The 20818-nt window shown below is 41.5% G+C and overlaps 1 protein-coding gene across 1 annotated transcript in view; it reads right to left on the minus strand.

The window, feature by feature from the left end:
* Positions 1–13246, minus strand: part of CDS1 (CDP-diacylglycerol synthase 1) — a 30525-nt gene extending 17279 nt beyond the window's left edge. Inside the window, exons 1-3 of the mRNA XM_062575105.1 lie at positions 13175–13246; positions 3819–3946; positions 673–769 (exon numbers count right to left, since the gene is read on the minus strand). Of these exons, the coding sequence (XP_062431089.1) occupies positions 673–769; positions 3819–3946; positions 13175–13246 (297 nt within the window). The remainder of the gene's footprint in view (positions 1–672; positions 770–3818; positions 3947–13174) is intronic.
* Positions 13247–20818: the final 7572 nt, after the last annotated feature.

Genomic DNA, 20818 nt, shown 5'->3' on the forward strand with positions numbered 1-20818 from the left:
TTTTGGAAACCACATCCCTGTCTGCATCCCTTGACACAGCTGAGAAAGATACTTAAACCATTATTCGTTAAAAGAAAAAAGAGGCAAGGAGGCTATATGAATGCTATCATTGTGGTATTTGTTCACTTCACAACCTAAAAATGCATTTTACCTCTGTACCTCTGGGGCAGATCTAGCTCTATTTTACAGAAAAGCCAAAGCTACAAGGCAGTCCTGCAGAGAAGCAGGTAATTAATGGAGCTTGACCGAGGAAAGCCTTTCAGGACAAGTTGCAGCTAACAGACAAGAGCTGCCTGCTTTCCTCAGCCTGAAAAAATGAAAAATATATTTTTAAAAAACTATCTTCAAAAAATTTAAATAGAAAATGGTGGAAACTGGGAAAGCGAATAGACGAAAGTAATTTTATAAGCTTCAAGGTAAAAACCGTTAAAGCTCCTAGACTTAACTGAAATCCTATTTAAAATAAGAAATTAAAATACAGAAGATGCCATTTATCCACAAAGTCTCATTCTGATTCTGTTCAGTGTTTTTCACAAATATTCCTATTTACATATACACAAGGCAAACTGCTTTCTGAAATGGCTGTGCAGTTGCTTCCAGCTATGTTTTATGCATGACGAATGAAGAGGTTAACTTAGACTGGCACTGAAGAATGCATTTAAACAAACTTACCAGAAGCATCAGCATAAATGATCCCAGATATATGATCAGAAAAAACATCGAAATCATAGCTAGAGTTAGAATTCCACGAATCCACCAGTTTTTCCATCTATAAAAGTAAGAGAATAAAAAGCAACCCGTTATAAATAAAAATAAAGGCTACTTTCTTTACTAATTGGATAATAAAGTATATCAGAAACTAGTTTTTGGTTTCACAAGATTTCTTGCTTATTTAGTACAATGCACAGCAAAAGACCCAGAATTAACCACATAGCCAAGTAAATAAAATATTCAGTGAAAAAAAAAACAAGTCAGTAATCTTTCTTCTTTTCCCATACCCAAATAAAAACTCATTTTTAATTATATGAATCAAAGTATCACTGAAGGTGCTGTGAAAATACAGAAGGACTCTCACCAAGCATTATATAATCTGCAAGATATATAGGCTCTCAGCCATGTAAAGGCTTATATTTTAAAGAAAGTCTGCTGGTGTTGGGGAGAGCAGGGGGGGCAAAAAAAAGGCATATCAGTTTTGGAGGAGTGACAAAGAAAGGAGAGGTCATTACAGTCTACTTATTAGCAAAGCAGCTATCTCTCCAGGCAGAGTGCCATCTATCGAAAGCAGCCCTGAGCTCACGTGAGCATCAGAACCAGGACAGGGCAACATGCGGAAATGAGGGATGATGGTGTAAACCAGTTGTACTCTTTTACCCTTGCATACCTCTGCAACTGCTTGCCACTACCTAAGGAACAAAGAATAGAAATTCCTGTTTTTGTTAATGCCTTCTTTTAAAGAATAAAGCATTTTTAAAACAAGGACTGAAAAGCGTTTGCTGAACAAGTAAACCCAGGTTTCCTCTTCTGCAATTACTAGACTAAACAAAATGCGATATCCTCTCCCCTCCTCCTTAACTGGGGTTAGGAGGAAAGAAAAAAACCAAAATCAAAACCAAAATCAAAGTCAGTTCATTTAAAAAACAAACCAACAAACACCACAAATACACACATTTCTGGAAATAAACTTTGCACACGCTTCACCCTGACATAGAATTGTTTCTAGGTATTAAAAGTCTGTTTTCTGTAAGTTTCTCTCCTCCTGTTCCTGTGTTTTTCCCTTCAAGAACCTTATCCACATGAGGATACTGAAACCACCTAATCACAAATTATTCCTAATCACACACACACACACACACACAAAAAAAAACGAACTACAGGTTAAAACAATCCTTTCTATTGTTTTGCTTTTATAAAAGTCTTTTATATTTCCTTGCTGCCTCAATAGAGACATTTGTTTAAAGAGACACTATTAGTTTAGATTCATAACCTTATCTTAACGTAAACTTGAATTACATTCATTTACTTTTAAAGCACTTCATTCACTGGCAGACTACCAGTAACTAAAGCCACTAATTCGAATTGCATAGGTAACAGAATAAAGGCAGAACTGACTGTATTGCAATAGAAGCTTTAAACTCCTTTGCTTCATTAGCTGTAGAGTAGCAACTTGCTTAGTGACATATCCATGATGAAAAAAGACTCCAGTAAAAGAACTCAAATTCTCTAAAGAAAAATGTCAAAATGCCACAGGAAAACCTGAAGTTTTTGACAAGCACAGTATTGGAAAGCAATCTTTGGTAAATAAGATAAAAAGCACCAGAATCTATGAAGCCACTTAAAACTATGACAAGTTTTTTATATTGAAAACTTTTTGAATCTAGCTATTCTAGTTTTGAATCTAGTACTCCAAGGCACCAAGAATTTAATTTTGCAATTAAAATATCTTTGTGCAAACACTCTAATAAAGAATTTCAAGAATGTAAATTAGGAAAGATTTCATCCACGCTTCGTAGTCTAATTCTTGAGGTAGCAACGTAAGTGTCTTCTGTTCTGGAGGAAGTCTGATTTGGAGACCTAAGACTTCCACAATATACAACATAGTAAGAGGAAATTTGAAAATGATAGTAATTGAATACTTGGACGTGCGATAGCACTAGACACAGCTTCACATTCTGCTCTGAAATGGTGCAGTTTGAAAACACGCTTTTTGAAACCTGGCCACTTTTTTTTTTTTTTTTTTTTTTTTTTTTTTGTAGCTACTAGGTATCAAGACAAAAAGAGAGAATGTATTAGACAATGAGCAAGTGAAAAAACTTCTAGTTTCCCATTACCATTAGAGACACCTACTAGAGGTCAGTTTTTTGAACAAGGGCTGGAAAGTTTTACCATATATACATATCATACTGGTTTGAAGGTCTCTTCTGACTTCTGCAAGATTTGCATATAAAATATAAGCCATATATTGATTTCATATGTTAAGCAAAAAGTATACAGGATACACGTATTTGTTTTCCTAGCTAGTTCTTCAGTATACAATCTCTCCCACATCTTCATGCCTTCACTAGAATACTGAAAGACAGGAAATGCTAATAGCCACCTCCAAAAGTATTAGATCAAGGAAATGTTTTTTTGTGTAAAGAAACTACATAAAGAAACATAACAGGAATTTTATTCATTAGTCTCTATGAATAGGGAGATTGCCACGGCTATCTATACATCTAGCTGTATAACCACACATGCACATGATTTTTCTACCCGTTAGGTCCCTGTGAACAAGAATGAGGGTTAGAAAACAGGGTTTGAAAAAACAAAGGAGGAAGAAAGAAAAAAAAAACATGGCTTATAGGTAAATGCCATGTTGTATTTAACTTTAAAGAAGAGTCACAAGTAAAAGCTGGTAAAAAAACCCCAAAGCTCCTCCAGACAATTTGTACTACTTTTCCTTTTGCAAATGACCTCTAACATTGGATGGATGAAATCAGTTTATTACAACTACCCAGAAATACATATTCCGGAGGTCAAAGCCAATCATTATTCTTTAGCCCATTTTATAGCAATGCTTGGAGAAAACAACCACAAATGTGGAAGTACACTGCAGCAATCTATTTAGAAATGCATGCAGTGGGCAATCTTCAGGTACTACGCATAAAGTATTAATTAAATAAAATGGGCTATCCAAACATAAATAAATCAATTGTGATATTAAATACAAAATAAATTTCAATTTCATGCATATCAGATGAAAATCAAAATCGTAATATGATCTGTAACAATTTTAGTCAGCAGCTATCAAATTTGAGAGCTTGTTTGTTTTACTATACCTGGCAGACAAGCCAGACAATGCCCTTTTGAGGATTTCTGGCGTGCTGTCTGTTGATGGGGGAACATCAGGAATATCTGAATCATTTCTGAGATCCAACTCTCCAAATCTTTCATCCAAATCCACTTCCTGTGACCAAAGAAAAAAAAATATTAGTTATGATTAGTCAGAACACCATAAAAACAGTATTTAGAATCACAAACATTTCTTCAGGCAATAATAATAATGATGATTTCCACATTACCATCTAAGACAAGACAACTGTGCACTAGTGAAACTAGATGTTGTAGGAGATGGAGAGTATTTTTATAAATATTCATCGGAAGGCCAGTACTTAGATGCTGTTATGCTACTTGCTGTACTCAAGTAACTTCACATTCCAAACTTGTTTTCTATCCACATACACACAGATGAGGCTATGCGTTTCCAGAAACAATATAACTGCCATAGAATATATAAATTTCCCCCCAAATCTCCAAGCCTCTAACAAATTCCTCTCATCTACTTCTTTTAAGCTAATCATCTACAGGACGAAGAGAAGGGTCTTCTCGTGGATTAACGTCACATTAAAATAACAGGAAACAACGTATGGGAAAACTCCACACAACGAGAAGAGGTTGCCGACACAGTCCCATACATACCTAAATTGGGACTTGTACTGTTCAACTTTGGGAAAACGCAATTCTGAAAAGAGCAAATTGTGAAATGGAAGAGTGCTATGGACACAACATGATTCAAAATAATCTCTTCATGTGACTCCAAAACTTCAGTTGCTTCCTCTGCATTCACTAAGAACCACTCAAGAACACACTTGTTAGACAGGCTTTTTTTCTAACCCACATGCAAAATCTGCAGTCTAATTATAAACAGTCTCCAGTGGCAAGGACAGTATTTTTTCCCTCAGAAAATTCTAACAGTAAAGGTGCTTACTACAGTACTTGTTCTAACATTTCAAAAAATGCAGCTCTGAGGAGTCAAAATGATACACTTGACCCTACTACAGCAGAACGAAGAATGCTACTTTCAAGCTCAGCTTCTTGCTCTGCTCAAAACAAACTTTTTCCTGACCTCCTTGACTCATTCACCTCCGTACAAGCCCAGACAGCTTTGAGCCCGCCCTGCAGCTTCAGTTTCATCCGTTCCAAATGGCTCTGCGGGACTCTGATGCAACTGTGCTTTAAAACTTCGTTCATCATCACTATACTGACGTTTCCAAGCCTCTTTCTGTTTCCCACCCCCTCATCCCAGGTTGGTTTTTTTTTGTTTCTCCTTTGTCAGGAGAAATAAAATTAGGATTTGTTTCTTCTAATCTATGTCGAAGAACATGACCGCTTGTTTCTTACTTTTGCCACAATCCTGAGCAATGTGCTTTAGGTGATGCTGCTTGAGCAGGGGGGTTAGACTAGATGATCTCCAAAGGTCCCTCCAGCCTCAACCATTCCGCGATTCTGTGATTTTCTTCCCCTGCCCAGAAGGGTTTCTTTTGCATTTTGGAATAGGGCAGAGGTTTCTCTCTCCCTTCTCCCCCCATGCCCCATCCTCAAGACATCACAGAACTAAGAAGTCATACGATCTCAGCCATCACATAGTGACTTTATTTATAAGCTATAACCTTTTCCTCTTAACCTGCTTGCCTTTTTTGACCAGTTACACTTTAAGGTAACCATAGCCTCGATAACCGAAACCTCTGTAAGCAAACTCTAGAAATCTGACCGTCCAAAGTCAGTGACTAAATCCATATTTAGGAAACTGCGTGCACAGAACGGGCCGATGTTGGGGCAGACGCTTAGGATTTGGGGGAGCGGGGTAAGGCTTGATGGTGGGTGCCTGGAGGCAGCAGAGGGCTGGGAGCTGGCCAGGGTGCTGCAGGGCCTGAGCGAGGCCTGCCTCGGCCCGCCGGCCACTCTGGGCGTCCGAGCCCCCCCCCCCGCAGTCCCCAGGGTCTGGCATGGATCATGCTCCAGACCTCCCCAGCTCCCCCACCTCCAAAGAGGCTAATTAAGGACAAGCCCTGGCACTTCGCTGCCCATGGCATCCTCTCCAGCTATATTAACCTCACACAGCGGGCAAATACCACTGCTTTTAAAAAACAAAAATCGTTTTTCTTTGCTCTCTTTATTCTCTCCTGTCCAACAAAGATATCACTCTTGAATGAATTTTACTTCAATTACTTTAGTAAAGTAATTTAGTAAACAAGGTTAATGCCTTATGCAGCTATTAAGTCTTCTCTACAGTTAATAAAGGCAAAAATACCAATTATTGCAAATGTGGACAAGACTTAAGAAAAAGTGTGTAAAAAAACCCAAAACCCCAGATATGTATATTATATATATAAATCAATGTGCTTACAACCCTGTTACTCACAGCTTTTCCAGAGAATTGTACTACACATTAGCATATCAGTCATAGACATTATGATCAAAAAGAAAAAAAAAAATCAGACCTTTCCCAAAGCCACATTCCAGCTAGCTCGATCAGCACGTGAACACAGCGAACAACTTGCACAGTGCTATAAGACACTACTTGCTGCACAGATGGCAAGCAATAATCCTGGCTCTAAAGGCACAAGGTAGACTCTTTCATATTAATCCTTGCTTGAATGTGACGGATGTGCTCACTTTTAAGCACTCAGAACCAAGAAGGAATATGCAAAACTTTTTTATTCCATTTCTGGGCTCTTAGTATTGCAGAAAATACTACCATATTCCATCAAGCAATAGAATACATTCATGTATAGTTTTATCATGTTGATATTTAAGAGATTAGCTACACATTTTATATGAATTTTCACTTGTGTACCTCACTAGACATATTTTAGATTTGAGATTTACAGTATCTGAAGTGACAGTTGTAAGACTTCTCAGAGCATCCAAACACCTTGAAGGAGTCTGTGTGTTTACCTGATGTGTTTTTCAGTAGCTTGTGCTTCACGCTGCTGGTAATGTGAGTCTTGTTGGTGCAACCAGCAAGTCCAGGAAGCCTTTTGCCTACCACAAAGAGCTCTAAAGCAAGTCAGTAACTGTCTCTGCGTGGACCAAGTCTCAAAACGCAGCTTGAGAAGCACAACATGAAAGCTTGCAGAAACTTTGGCATATAACGTTTTCAGAGAGCATCCTCACCCACCGTTCAGTTGCAATTGCCCCAGTCAAATCTGGATTTATGTCTTCCAAAGCCAAGTACGCACTTTTTTTTTTACAAACAAAGGCTACAAATAGGATTTCAGTGTTTTCTATCATAGGCTAAATTCTTACTTTCCAGATCTTCTTAAAAGATCCTACAGAATACAGGCAACATACCCCCACTGCACAAGGAAGTCAAATGTTTATCCCATTAATATTTGTTAAGTTTCCGTCCCCCTACGAGTTATCACATCAAAGCAGTGTCTTATACAAGACAATACAGTGTATGATTTTAATTACATGTATTTAAATTATTTATTTTACACTCCTATTAAAAATATACCTTTGAAATTCTGGCCATCTATTAAATAATTTACACTAATTAAGAAAAACTCTAAAATTTTTACAGCAGATGAGGTGTTGCATAACTAAGTACCTCACAAATAAAATTGTCTGGTAAGTAAGGTAGCTTATAATCAAGGCCAGCTCTATTCCTCAATAAAGTTGAAAAAGAGGTTTTTTTTTCTATACCTCATCTAAATACAAAGTGAAAATAATTTCACTAGATTTATTATTATTTTCAGATTTCTTTCCTAACCAATGGCATCCTACTGCAAAAATTGCTCAACGGTATTTTGAAAGGTTACTTGGGAATCTCAAGGGTCAACATTTACTAAGTGAGGAATACAACTACCTCAGCGGCTGTACTACATAAACCTTGTTCTTCTTTCACACTGCTGAAGCTGAACAAACAAAACTTAGTAGGTTTTGCCATTTTTAAGCTTTACATTTCCTACATTAACCAGTGGGGAACTAGCCACCAACTACCTTTAACTCCCCTTTGTAACTTCTCTCAAGAATGACCTTGAATGCTTAATTTTCCATTTCATTGCTATAGTGGCCACAAACATTTCATGAATAAGGAAGTTAATTTGCAAAGTCAGAAGCCAAAGAGGAAGTTGTTGACAAACTGGTTAATTGTCTTTTACACCATGAAGTGATTCAAGAGCCCAATCACTGGGGGACAAGTTTTTGTCTTGTAAATAAGAATTGTGGTTTTTAATTATTTTACATTATGTAAGTATTCCTGTTTATAGCCATGAAGCACAGCAATCATTATGGAAGGAAATGCTGACTTAACTGCTACAAAAGCTCTCTTAAAATAAAGAGTCATGTTACTTCAGCTGGTCTTGTGCATGTAGTTTCGGAGTTTAGCATAAAACCTAGCAGCCCTTCCTTCTCTGGCTTTCCAAGTTCAGGCCACATTGAACACACAAACAACAAGGAATCGATAGCGGCTGGAATTGAAATACGATGGCTTTCAAATCATGGATGGACACTTGCAAGGTTTTAAAGGGTTAAATGGAAACCAAAAAAGTTGTTGTATTGTAAAAAAACAAGTAGCCTTTCAACCCCAATTCCAAATAAATGTTTGATCCAAGGTATTTTTATTTTTCTCTACTATTCTCAAAATTTAAGTGACGGAACCAGTTACATGAATAATACACTCCACTCTCCTTTTCTTGATTTAACCCCAGGCCTCTATAACAGGCAGAGAAGCAAGGCAAGAACTTCACTGTAACTTGTTCATTTGGTGGCATATAATCCTTCAAGAGAACGTATCTGATCAGCTCACTAAGAGCAAGTCAAACAAGGCTAAGATGACACAGGCCTAACAAGCATGCGGAAGACTGTAAACTTGACAGCTGCTCACATGCTGCTACAAGATCAGCACATAAACATGCATATCCAACACACTACAAAGGACAAACACACTACAGAATCCTCAAGGTCATTGTTTTCCAGTAAAAGTACATTTTTGGGAGGCATTTTTAAAACAGATAGGATTTCCATTTTTAACCTAAATCTTCTAAACAAAATCACAAACATTTGGCCACATAAAGGAGGAAATGAAACAGTCAAGATGCTTTGCCTCCCTAATATCTTGCCAAAAATGAAGCTCCCATATAAACCTCTTGCTGTTAGCTACCTCACAACAGCTACCAGAATACAGCCATGTGTCACGCCGAAAAACCTAGCCATTTCAACCTTTCTTCCTCCGGAAGGAAATACACATCTTAATTCTTGTTTTACAGCTACTAATACCACAGACACTCTCCACTACAATTAATATGTGCTGAGTGAACAATGCCCCAGAATCATTCAAGTTACTCCTGTTTTTGCAATGACCTGCTGGTACTGGAATTTGTCCAGAACATAACAAGGAATAGGTGGCAAATACATGTTTTTTTTTTTTTTCCAGGGAATGCAGAACCAACTACATTAGGAGCAACTGAGAAAATTAAGACAGACATTTTCCAACAATCTATGTGAAAAATTTAGCAAGCAAAAGAATTCAATTTTTATCATTTTACTTGTATAAGCATTGCTTTAGTTTTCTTCTCCATCACCCACTTTTCTGCTCTGCTACAAGTTTTACACTGTAGTCAGTAGTTCAGTTAGACTACACTGTAGCATATTTAATTAGATGTACCTTGATATCTTCCTCTGAGGTCAAGATATCAGAGCATCAAAAGATCCTGAATAATGAAACCTGTCCTCTTTTTCCAGCAATTAAAGCCCGACATATGCAAAAACACGAAGTTTGAGAAAACAACTTCACGCATGGAACCAAAGGCTGAAATCTACAGGTCCTTTTCTACCTGCACTAGTCCTAGTTCACCGCCACTTCCAAAAAATCGTAATTTAAAAAAGCTAGCCCTTTGATAACTACTATGCTTGTACCAGACAGTGCGAGAGTCTTCTGTGAAGATTAGATGGACTCATTTTCAAGTTATTCCAAAATAAATATATGAAATGAAAAAAAGTAAATGACCCAACGGATACAGACTTTAATGTCCCACTACAACCATTAGCATCATCAGGATTTTTATTTAGCTCCAAGTGGGTTTATGATGTTTTAGAGAACAAAGACCAAAGTCCCAAACCCAGCTCCACAAGTCTGAGTAATTTATCTAGTAATTGATTCCCAGGAAGCACTGTTTCATAGAATGAAAACAGCTTTTCCATATTGTAGGAGAAACACTGGTCAGTTATTCTGGGTTTATCTTAGTTGCAAATAATTAACATTTACCCTAGACAAACAGTCACTCATCCCCACGGCTAGCAATACAACAAGATTGCACTCTACCCTCTGCGTTCTGCTCTCTGACAACTCTGCACAATAGAAATAACTCTCCGATTACTTTCAAGATATGCTAGATTTTTGAAGCATTTGAAACCAGTGTCACTTCTTTTTCAGTAGAAGAGTACAAACACCTGGAATTTTAAGATAAGTATGAAAACATACACAGACCAATTTGTAAAACGGAAACTAGCTTATACATATTAGGTATTTTAATATCTAATTATTCTTCATGTTCAGAAGGGCAGCAGAGCCTTCAGGCAGACGTTTTGGACAGACGCTCTTAAGAAAAGGGCATGCAGGGCAAGCAGCAACAGACAAAAAAAAGGGGGGGGAGAATCTAAAGATCACTCCTGCATGTCATGCAGCAACACGAAGCAATAACAAACTTGTGAAATTGCAAAGCTCTGCAGGGCAAGAGGTAGCTTCACGGGAATTTTGGGAAAAACTCATCAGCTCTACAAGCTAGTGAGAAGCTGCAAACATGGTGACTTACAAAGCTTGGGACTTTCAGGAGCAAACTTCACAAAGTGTTGTGTATCGTACTTGTACAAAAAAAGTAAGTTAACTTTTATTTGAAAATAAGTAAACAGAAATTGCTAACAAGTATATTTTGAGTTAGTAGTAGGAAATTGCATAGATGAGGGAAAAAATGTTCTACTCAAATTCACTAGAAAATGAAGCATGGACATAATATGTAATCTGATATTTTTCATTGTATGCTTACTAAGAACAGCACTAGAAGCCCAAAAAATAAACCCCACCAGATATATTTATCATTCTTGGAGTTCTTTGGCAAACAAAGAACATTTCTCTGCTTTGGTAAACAAGGTGCTTTGAAGTACATCACCATTATGCACCTGGAAAACTGAATGAATTGGGTCAACATCTGTAGAAGAAGAATAAATCAGTTTCCACAAGAAAGGTGACATCTCAGTTTTCTGCTTCATTATGAATGAAGAGGAGGGAGAAGCTTCTGAGCTACATATTGAAAGTTGCGGCAACCCGTTGCATCATGGCCACACTGAAAAGAAACCGTGGACAAAAGTGAGAGTTTCAGGTCCAAATATGTAGTTCCATGCAAAATAAGTAATCTCAAAAGAGCAAAGGGATAACGTGAGCTAGGTGCTGTAAAGCATACACAATAGCTAGAGCAGAAAGTTAACCATCTAAGAATATGTATAATGTGGCATCTGTGAATACTAAACAGATGACCTGAACCACTACTTCCCACCAAATCACCTACAGCATGTTACCCTGTACTTGTGTTCAAAATAGAGATCTAAACTATGACCCACAGAAAGCAAACTCATCACAAAGTGCTCGTGTGTCTTTCCAGTTGCCTACCTGCATTAAAGACAGCTTAATATGTAAGGTATTTCCTTGATGCCACTTGTTACAGGTATCGAGTGTCACCAATGTCTTCAGTGCTGTGTACGTCACAGATAAATGAAACAACTGTACCAGGAACAAATAGGGTCCCCAAAATAATCTATCCAAAAAAGGGGGAAAAAAAAGGTATTCCGTGCTATAGAAAATGCTTTCCCCCTTTAATAGATCAAGCAATAACTGCAAAGGCGTACAGATTTAAATTAATTTTATTTATATTTTCACAAACATTGCCTGCACTTACACAGCAACAAAGTCCTTTTTGTTGAACATCACCTGAAATTGGACTAAGCACTCCTTCAGGCCTTTTTGTTCATCATCATCTACATCAACATCATCATGTTTGTTCAACATCAGCATCATTGGACTAAACACTCTTTTTGCCTGGGCTGTCAAACTGCTACAACAACAGTGCAGCCTACAAGAAAGGACCTGTTCTCCCTGGAGATCATCTAGGAAAGCCAAAAATAATATTAGTGATTTGTAGGTCCATCCTTTTGTGTTCAGAGGAGTACAGGCTTTGACTGGGCAGAATTCACTGATGGTAAATCAACACACATAATCAAGCATGCTCAGAAATAAATTTTGCCTACAGAATAAAGCAGAACTGAGCAGCTCCACAGCAAAATGGGTTTTTGAGCAGACTGCTACAGGAAATCTTGTTTTAAACGTGGCTTTCATCTGTAGATAAGCATGGTCTAAATGCTACCTTGTTTGATCGTGGCCCTCAATGCAGATTATAAATTCACTTGCCTTGTGTTCATGCAATCAAAGTGCAGAATAAAACCCGACCAGCGAGTTTCACTTTCTGATTCCCTGCCACAACACCTAAGGCAGAACGCAGACTCCACAACTGGGCAGTCCAAGCAGATTTAAATAGTCACCAATTCAAGAGCTCTCCACTAGGTATTACAAACTCATTTTAGCAACCAGAAAGAGTGGTTTTTTTTTAATTCTAGCTAACAAAATGAAAACGTCCCATTAGTTTTATTCAGACAACCATCAACCGTGATGCACTCTGTTTTTGTACAGATAAGCCTCAACTCCGTGGCAAACAAAAGAATAACACTCTGGCTGTTTTGCCACTATAATGAACCCGATGCACGGACTCAGTGTTTCGAAAAAACCTCTTGCCTTAGCAGAAATGCCATACTGTAGATCCTTCCCAGGCCGGAGGTGAACGCCTGTCACTCAAAACAGCCATAAACGGCTGCTACAGCCTCTAACGCCAGCAGGTCACCTGCGCTCGCTTCCTGCCCGCCGCACGGCGACGACAACACCCAAAAGGCTGCTCCCGGCTGCCGGAGAGAGCAGGCAGCTCCCAGGGGCGGGCGGGCAGGGAGCAGGCGCTGCCGCGGCGGCCGCAGGCGGCTCTAGGGAGGGGACGGCGCCGGCCACCATCAGCGGTTTTTGCAGGGAGAGGCGGCGGGGGCGCCGAGGCTCATATAAATAAATAAATAAAACAAATAAGTAAGCAGATTTTTTTGAAGAAATCAGACCTTCCCCCGCCCAAACATTCGCCCCCAGGCGACACAGGAGGCGGCCGACATGTCGCGAACAGGCTCCTCTTCCCCACCCCCCCCTCCCCTCACGAGGGAGGGAAAGGTGCGGGGGGGGGGGGAGGGGAGGGGGCGGCCCCGCGCGCCCGCCCCGCCCCGCCCCGCGCGCCCCCAACGGCCGCCGCCGCCGCCGCGCGCGCTCTACCTTGTCGCTGCCGTCGTCCGCCTCGGGCTCCTCCTCGGCGGCCTCCCGCCGCGACCGCCGCCGCGCCGACATCGCGCCCCGGCAGCCCGAGTGGATCGGGGCCGGGCCGAGCCGGGCCGAGCCGAGCCGAGCCGAGCCGGGCCGGGCGGGGGAGGCCGCGCAGCGGAGCCCAGCCTCCCCCCCCGCCCCGCCCCGCCCCGCCCCGCCTCGCCTCGCCTGCCCTCTGGGCGGGGGGCGCGCTCTGTCTGCCTGCCCCCAACCCCCCGCTGCCGCCGGCGCTGCCTCGGAGACGGGACGGGGCGGGAGCGCGCGCGGCCCCGCAGCAGCGAGAGGCGGCGGCGGCGCTGGCGGCGGCTGGGGCCGAGGGGCGCGGCGTCGCCCAGGTGCGCCTCGGCGCTCCTCCCCCCTTCCCCCCCCCGCCCCAGCCTGCCGCCCGCGCCCGGCGCAGGGGGCGGGGCCGGCCGTAGCGCGCGGCCCTGCCCCCCCCCCCCCCCAACCGGCGCGCGCCGGGCGACCGTTGAGGCGGCCGTTGGCGAGGGCAAAGCCCGGCGGGCGGGGGGCTGCTGCCCGCGCGTTGCTTCGCCGTGGCGGCGTGTCTGCCCCGCGTCTCCCGAGGCGCAGTTCCTGCCGCGGGAGCACGGGCGGTTCGGGAGAGGGACTTTGATTTCAGCTGTTGACTGGGCTGCTCGTAACACATCGTCCTAAAACGCTACACGTCTACATGACAGCCCTTCCCCGTGCCTTCTTTAATGCCTCTCAGCAAATTCCTTAAATACCCATTTGGACTTGCAAGCAAAATTTCCCCCTATATTTAGAATGGAACTCCGTCATTTAAATCAGTAAAAAAAAAGAGGGACAGATACCTATGTACAGTGCTGCAAACCTGTCTCCTGGCTCTGGCGCAAGCCTCTGAGTTGACACTTGTGGGTGTTTCTACTACAGTCACTACAGGCATTGCTAATTCTTGGTTTGGTCTGTTTATTTATTTATTTATTTATTTTCCTAGACACATTCTAGATTTTCCGTCTTAAAAAAGCTAGGTTAAACACTTGCCCCGCTGTGCTAAGCACTGTATGAAGCACTGTGCCAGCCTATACAAAGACATAATTAATCTGATTAAACAGTTCACAGTCAAGATAAAAAAAACGTTCAACACGGCAGGTTACGAGTGCTTTTTGAGAGATAGCTAGTCCGGCGGCAGTGCTATTTTCCTATTAGACAAGGTACTCCAGAAGCTGTAAATTGGACGGGTTCAAAAGGAAAATAGCCAAACCGGCACCTTTGCCTGAGCTGCACATATGTGGGACAGAATAAAAGGAGGAGCAGGTTTAGGTGGGTAAGAAAGCGTATGTCACGTCTGGAGTCAAACAAGAGGGAAGGTGAACTTCAGACAGGGAAAACAGTGACCAGAAGAGCTGTTTTGGAAATCACTGCTGTTTGCTGAGATTTGTTATAATTTGCTGTAATCCCGGCCTCCTGGTTAAGTTTTACGTGACCTAACATTTCAGGCCTTCTCTTAGCTCTAGTATACTGCAGTCAGGTGATCAGAAGAGCAAATATTACTTTCTCTTTCCTAAAACCTACTGAATTCCTTCGGCCAACCAGCTTCCAACCCCTTTCTCACTCCACGGTGTTTGTGTAGCTATCAGCAGTTTGTCCAAGGCAGCAGCGAGCTTCCTAAGAAACATTTTCATAAAGGAGCTGAATCTAGATGTCACTTACGTGTCTGTATTTGCAAATTCGGAGCCAGCAGCGAATGCAAGACAGCAATGTGTCACCTCTTATGCTGGAATTTACTTTATTCCTGTTCTAACTGGTTACACCAAGTTTGGGTGGTTTTTTTATTTATTTCATGATTTAGTTTTATTATATACACAACGTACCTCTTGTCTGCGTAAAGGTACGCTTGGCTTGTTTTTAATGACAGCTCCACCATTCGGGAAGTTACACCAAGCTGCTGCACACATTGTTTTGTTGATACACCAACTCCAATCTCACTGCCAGCTAATGTGAACCATCCATTGCTTAGGAAGAATGTTCTTTTTTTTATGAAATATTCTACCCAAAGCACCACTAACAATGTCAGAAGTTAGTATGTCTTGAGCATACTCAAGCATTTGTAAAAATCTCACATGCTAAGAAAAGTGCTACTCAGACAGAAGGCAAAACTAGATGAAATGATACACAGAGAGTGCCAGACCAGATAGGCCAAAGAGGCACAGCTCTTACAGCCAGGTCCTTTGCAGAGAAAGGTTATGGTGGCAGTGCAGCATGGACCAGGAATAAAGAAATGTGGCTCGGATCCTCTAACACTTCACTACTGCTGAATATACTTCTAAATCTATTTCTCCATAAACGAAATATTACAAGAAAAATTGGAGTCCAAAACTCAGGTATCCTTCCCCGGAATCTGATAGTGAAAATGGTCATCCAACATAGAAAACAGAAACCATACAGAGTGATGTAGGCTCAGAATGGATCCAGATGGTTAATGACACATGCTTTCTATTTTCTCCTCTTCCAGTATGTTCTTACTATGGAATTTCCTTTGCGAGTCTTTTTTCCAGCGAAGGTTTCAGAAGAGATCGCAGTTTCACTTACTTCAAGAGCAAGACTTCCATCTACTTGGTTGGTTCCTTCAGTGGGACTGGCTGCCTTACAAATCAAAAATAGTACTGCAGAAAGAAAATAAATAGTAGTACAGCACACTGCCGAAAACTTCACGAAATATTTAAAATGTCCTTTTTTTCTACTATAGAGCACTGCTTCTCAGGAACTACCTTCCAAGTATCATCCCCTTCTGCCTTGCCGTTACAGCAAGCAGCAGCCCTTGCAATGGCCTCGAGGCCAGGAATATTCCCCAGGAGGTCTGCTTGCTCTCCGCAGCTTCTGCTATCGATGGTCTCTCAAGAGCATTACGCAGAAGTTCAGGTCGTTTCCCCTGGTGCTCATAACCCACGCAGAGGTCAATACATGGGGAGATGTAGTCGAGTCTAGTTGAAGAAGTGTACGCCTTGTTGTAAACATCTCTGGTAAACTTGGCCTAACAAATGCAGAGAGGTATGCGAATGACTCGATGCCACCCTCTGGCCTTTCTGTCATCACCAAGATGAAGACGATGCTTTAATACCTGCCTAAAGAGCAGATCTTTAAGTCTCATCCACAAGAGGGGATTTCTCCTACATCTTTTGTTCCTTCCTTAACCTAAACTGTACAGGGCAAAAGAATTCTCCCAGGAAACCTCCAAAAAGAAAATATTTGTTTGTGGCTTTAATGGGTGAAAGTAATAATAATAGCAAAGGGGGAAAGGTGAAGGGCTCAAAATGTTCGAATGAATGGAGCAAAGTGAATGCAAGAAGATGAGTCACTGCATTTGGGCAACAAGGAAGACAGCAAGCGACTGAACAACTGGTGACAGTGGGGTGACTGCGTGAGCAATCCTGTAGGTAGGGCCAAGGGGAGGGAGAGAATTAGAAATAAGGACCAGACTCCAGTGTGGTCAGCCTGCAGCCAACTCTAATTTCACTTGCTTTTTTGTCCCAGAGCCATGCAGTTATGCTGCTGCCACACACATTTTCACCTGTGGTGTGCTCAGGAATGCAACAGCAACCAAAACAATACGCAGTCAGGCTATATTACAGCAAATTGTTTCAAACCACTCAAACCTAGAAGAAAAAAGGAATGGATTTTGCAGCAGAATTGTGGGCTGCAGATGTTAGAGAGTAAGTTGAGTGTGGGAGCATGGTTGTGCCAAATCTCAGTTGTTTCTCAGTCAGAGCCCCATGAATCTGCAGGAGCCCCGTGTATTTCTGGAGCTACAGCTGGTTAAACTGGTTGGATGGGAATTTTACAAGCTGACACCCTGTTACTCGGGTTCCTTTGGGCTCATTAACATACATTAGCTGGAATGCAACATCAGTTCTCCAAGTGTTTTGACCTTTTGTGGTTGCATGACATGTGGCAGACACTTTCATGTTCTCTACATACAATGGCATTAGCATGCCAGCAATCAACTTTTCCAATATGTAAATATTATCAAGTACCTTATATAAAAGTTCAGGATCTTGATCTATGAGGCCTCAGAGGCTTTTGTTGCTGTACTTGCCTTTGCCTTCTCCTTGAATTCTCACGTGAGTTGAGTAGCGAAAAGCTGACAGCAAACAAACCAAACCTAAATGATTTGGCTCAACACTTTCCGTAACACGGGAAAGCGCATAACAAGCAAAGGATTTGCCCAGGTACCTAAGGATAAGATGCATTATCTGATTAACCACTGGCCTCCTTACCCTGCACTCCAGTTATCCAGAACAAGCAGATTTGCGTTGCCCATTTAATAAGGTGCTACCTCCCTGCTGTGCATCTCAACATACATACAGAAGAGGGAATAAACCTGACATCCCTATGTTAAAATAGTTATATAAGCTCTGTGTTAAAAGTTACATAAGCCCTGTACAAAATACTGATGTAATACTCATATAAAGAAAGTCAGCCAGGGGCTGCTGTTGTCTCTGCTGACCAACAGAAAGCTGCAGAGCATCTCTGCTTCATTTCTGGTATAACAGAAGCAGACTGAAGAAACTGGTCACTGGTTCCCTCAGAGGCTGCAGGACAGCAGCTATCTGGCTCCACATACATGCTGAAAAGAATTATACGGCTTCGTACTTAAACACAGGAGCCTTATTACTGGCAGTCTGAAGTTGTTTGCATCTTTTGTTTTTTAAATTGATTCCTATTTATCCATAGACTGTGAGAGACAAGTGAAAAATGCTGTCAATATCTCATGCGCAGCAATGTCACGCAGCATTGTATCCCTCTGATAATATTAATTATGAACAGTATCATAACATGCTTTATTGGATCAATTTATAACCTTCCGGTATTTCTAGATTATTATAAGGAAGGTAACCCCAAACTAGAAAAAAAAAAGCAGAATAGTTATGTAACAGCCTCTGATAGATCATGCTGAATGTTCGTTCTCAAAACCATAATGCAAGCTATTAATACCCGTGTGGTCTCCTGACAAAACTGAGAACCGAGAGCTGCCTCCTGCGCTGCCTTGAGACCACGTGTGGGAGCAGCGCGTTCGAGCTCGATTGCTTGGGGTAAGCTTGAAGCTGAAATTCCAGGTCAGGAGCTTGTTATTACGTAACCTAACGCACCGTGAGATGAGTCCTCCTCCTCCTACTCCTCCTCCTCTAATCATCAGAGCCAGATCCTGAAAAAAGAAAAGTCTCACTGAAATATAGGAGTGTGGAAGTCAGATGAGAGGCTGTTTTCCCTTCTAAATGAATGTAGTATGAGCTCTAATGTTGTATTTCTAGGTTTAACATAGGCCAAAAGATGACAATTTTCCAGGGTATCCTGAGTAAAATTTGTATCTGTATTTTAGTAATTTAAATCCACTGATAGCGTTGAAAGTTCTTTTGTGTTTGGTTAACATGTCACGTAATCTGTTTACATTTGCTAGTCTGGCATAAAAATATCACAGTCCATGGTATTTGTGGTTGAGAATTATTTGCTCAGTACTTTATGAAGTAGGCCAGTTATGCACCAGACAAAAAATGCCACAAAATAACAAAACAAACTGGCCTCAGTATTTCCAAATTAAATACCGAAGTCTGAGGCACATCATCTAATGACCACTGTGAAAGATCTGGCTGCAGTTGTCACCCTCTGGCTGGTCAAAGTGGCTAAGCATTGCACAACTGCATAGTTGTTCTTGATTTTTCCTCCCTATCATAATCCCTGAGATGCTATTTCTTTTTTCCCAAAATATGGTCCATACATGGTGGGTGTTTGGCAAGCTGCTGCTGTTTTCGTATAAGATGTGAAATTAATTCTTGAACTTGCTTGTTGCGGCTGCCTGAACATGCCATGAATTTGCAACACACCCTTCCTGTGTAATTTCACATGCACTGTACGTTGTATTATCCATGCAGATCCTTTATTTTAATAAACACATCTGTTTGGAGTATGATAATGCATCAGCCTCTAACTCCTCACTGTGTTTATTGTGCTGTTATATGTTTTTTATTTCAATTTAAATAAAGGACATCAAAATTAACTTGCACCATTTCCAGGAAAGTAGCAGCTGCTTGGAAAGTTGAACGATTTGAGGTAGCCGTAATGTGTCTCAGGCAGCAGTGGTTCAAAAGCTTACGGCCCTCTTGCGTCCCAACCTCCTCGCATACGGAGGAAGGCCTTGGCACGTCCCTCCTCCTGTTGGCAAAGGCAACTCTTGCAAGGAGTGCAGGAGCAGGCAACAAGGTGGGGACGATCTTGGTGGAGAAACAGCCTGGCTGATGCCAGGGGTAGAGGCTAATAGCTTTCCAGCTCTGGGATGGTTCAGGCTGAAGGGGGCAATCGCTGGGTCATTTGAAGGGGACTTATGGTATAGCTCTGTCAATATGGTATTTTCTATCAGAGAGAGAATAGCTGGGACAGTTCTAGAAACCCCCTCCTAAAATGCAACACAGATGGAATGAGCTATTTCCAATTCAAGCTAAAGACTTATAGAAAGAAGTTTACTGTTTTGGTGTCTGTTATAGGACCAAAGAGCAAACAACTCTCTGTTAGAAGTTTTATAATATGTTTTTTAAAAGCCCCCTGTAGATACGTAATAGTTCTTGAGGTCATTACACAGTTGGGCTTCCCAAGCAGTTGCTTCCATGTAGCTTCCAAGCAGTACAAACACCAGTACGGATTCAGGAGTACTGGTCCCAAGGACAGGTTCAGTAAGCCTTGTTTTCTATGACTGCCTGCAGCCTAAAGAGGGCAGGTCGGGATGGACGAGGTGGAGACCTATTGCTTCCCACAGATCCCCCACTACTCTGTTTCTCAAAACTACCCTGACAGAAAAGCCTTTGCCAAGCAAATTCGTTGAGCCCCAAACCACTTCTCACTGGTTTTACTGGAGGTGGAGACAGTTTGTTAACATGTATGGTCTGAACCAGTGTTAAAATCCTAAGCTCCTGAATCTAACAACTACCTGTCATGATCTGCAAGAGAGAATCACTTCAGCACGACCTCAGGGCGACTATATTTGCACCTATACCTTATGTTATCTTCTCAGTTTCACATCATTTGTTTTCTTTTTGTTTAACAAAGTGTCATGCCACAGTCCTCCCCGAAGGCTGGACTCTCAGGGAAGAGGCTTTCGTACCACACTAGGAGCTGTCAGCACTGCATCCTACTGCAACAGAAACACGCTCGCTCGCGTATCAGGTAACAGGCCCAGGCTTTACGTTCCAGTTCAGTTAGTGGGTATTTTACCAGTTTCTTACACTAAGGCTGGCAGTTTCAGCACCACATTCTCCATTTCCCAGGCCAGAATATCATTCCCACAGAAAATATTTGCTGTTTACTTGCTTTCTGATGCATGGAGCACGGCTTGGACTTTTGTGGGCTTGCTTTCACTTGATCTTTCCCCTTCCTTTTTATGCTGCTTTCAAGAAGTTATACATCAATTCATTTAATAGAATTGTAGTGTATCTATTTATTATCCATCCTATTACCTTTCAGTTCACAAGAAAAGTTCATCTAAGGTATAAGCAGATATACTACCATTGATTTTAAACGGTTTATGAAATACTGCTCTGTTTTGCCAGCAATACCATCTTACTGTCTTATCTCAAGGGACAGGCA

Source organism: Rhea pennata, chromosome 4, assembly GCF_028389875.1.
Source record: "Rhea pennata isolate bPtePen1 chromosome 4, bPtePen1.pri, whole genome shotgun sequence".
NCBI lineage: Eukaryota > Metazoa > Chordata > Aves > Rheiformes > Rheidae > Rhea > Rhea pennata.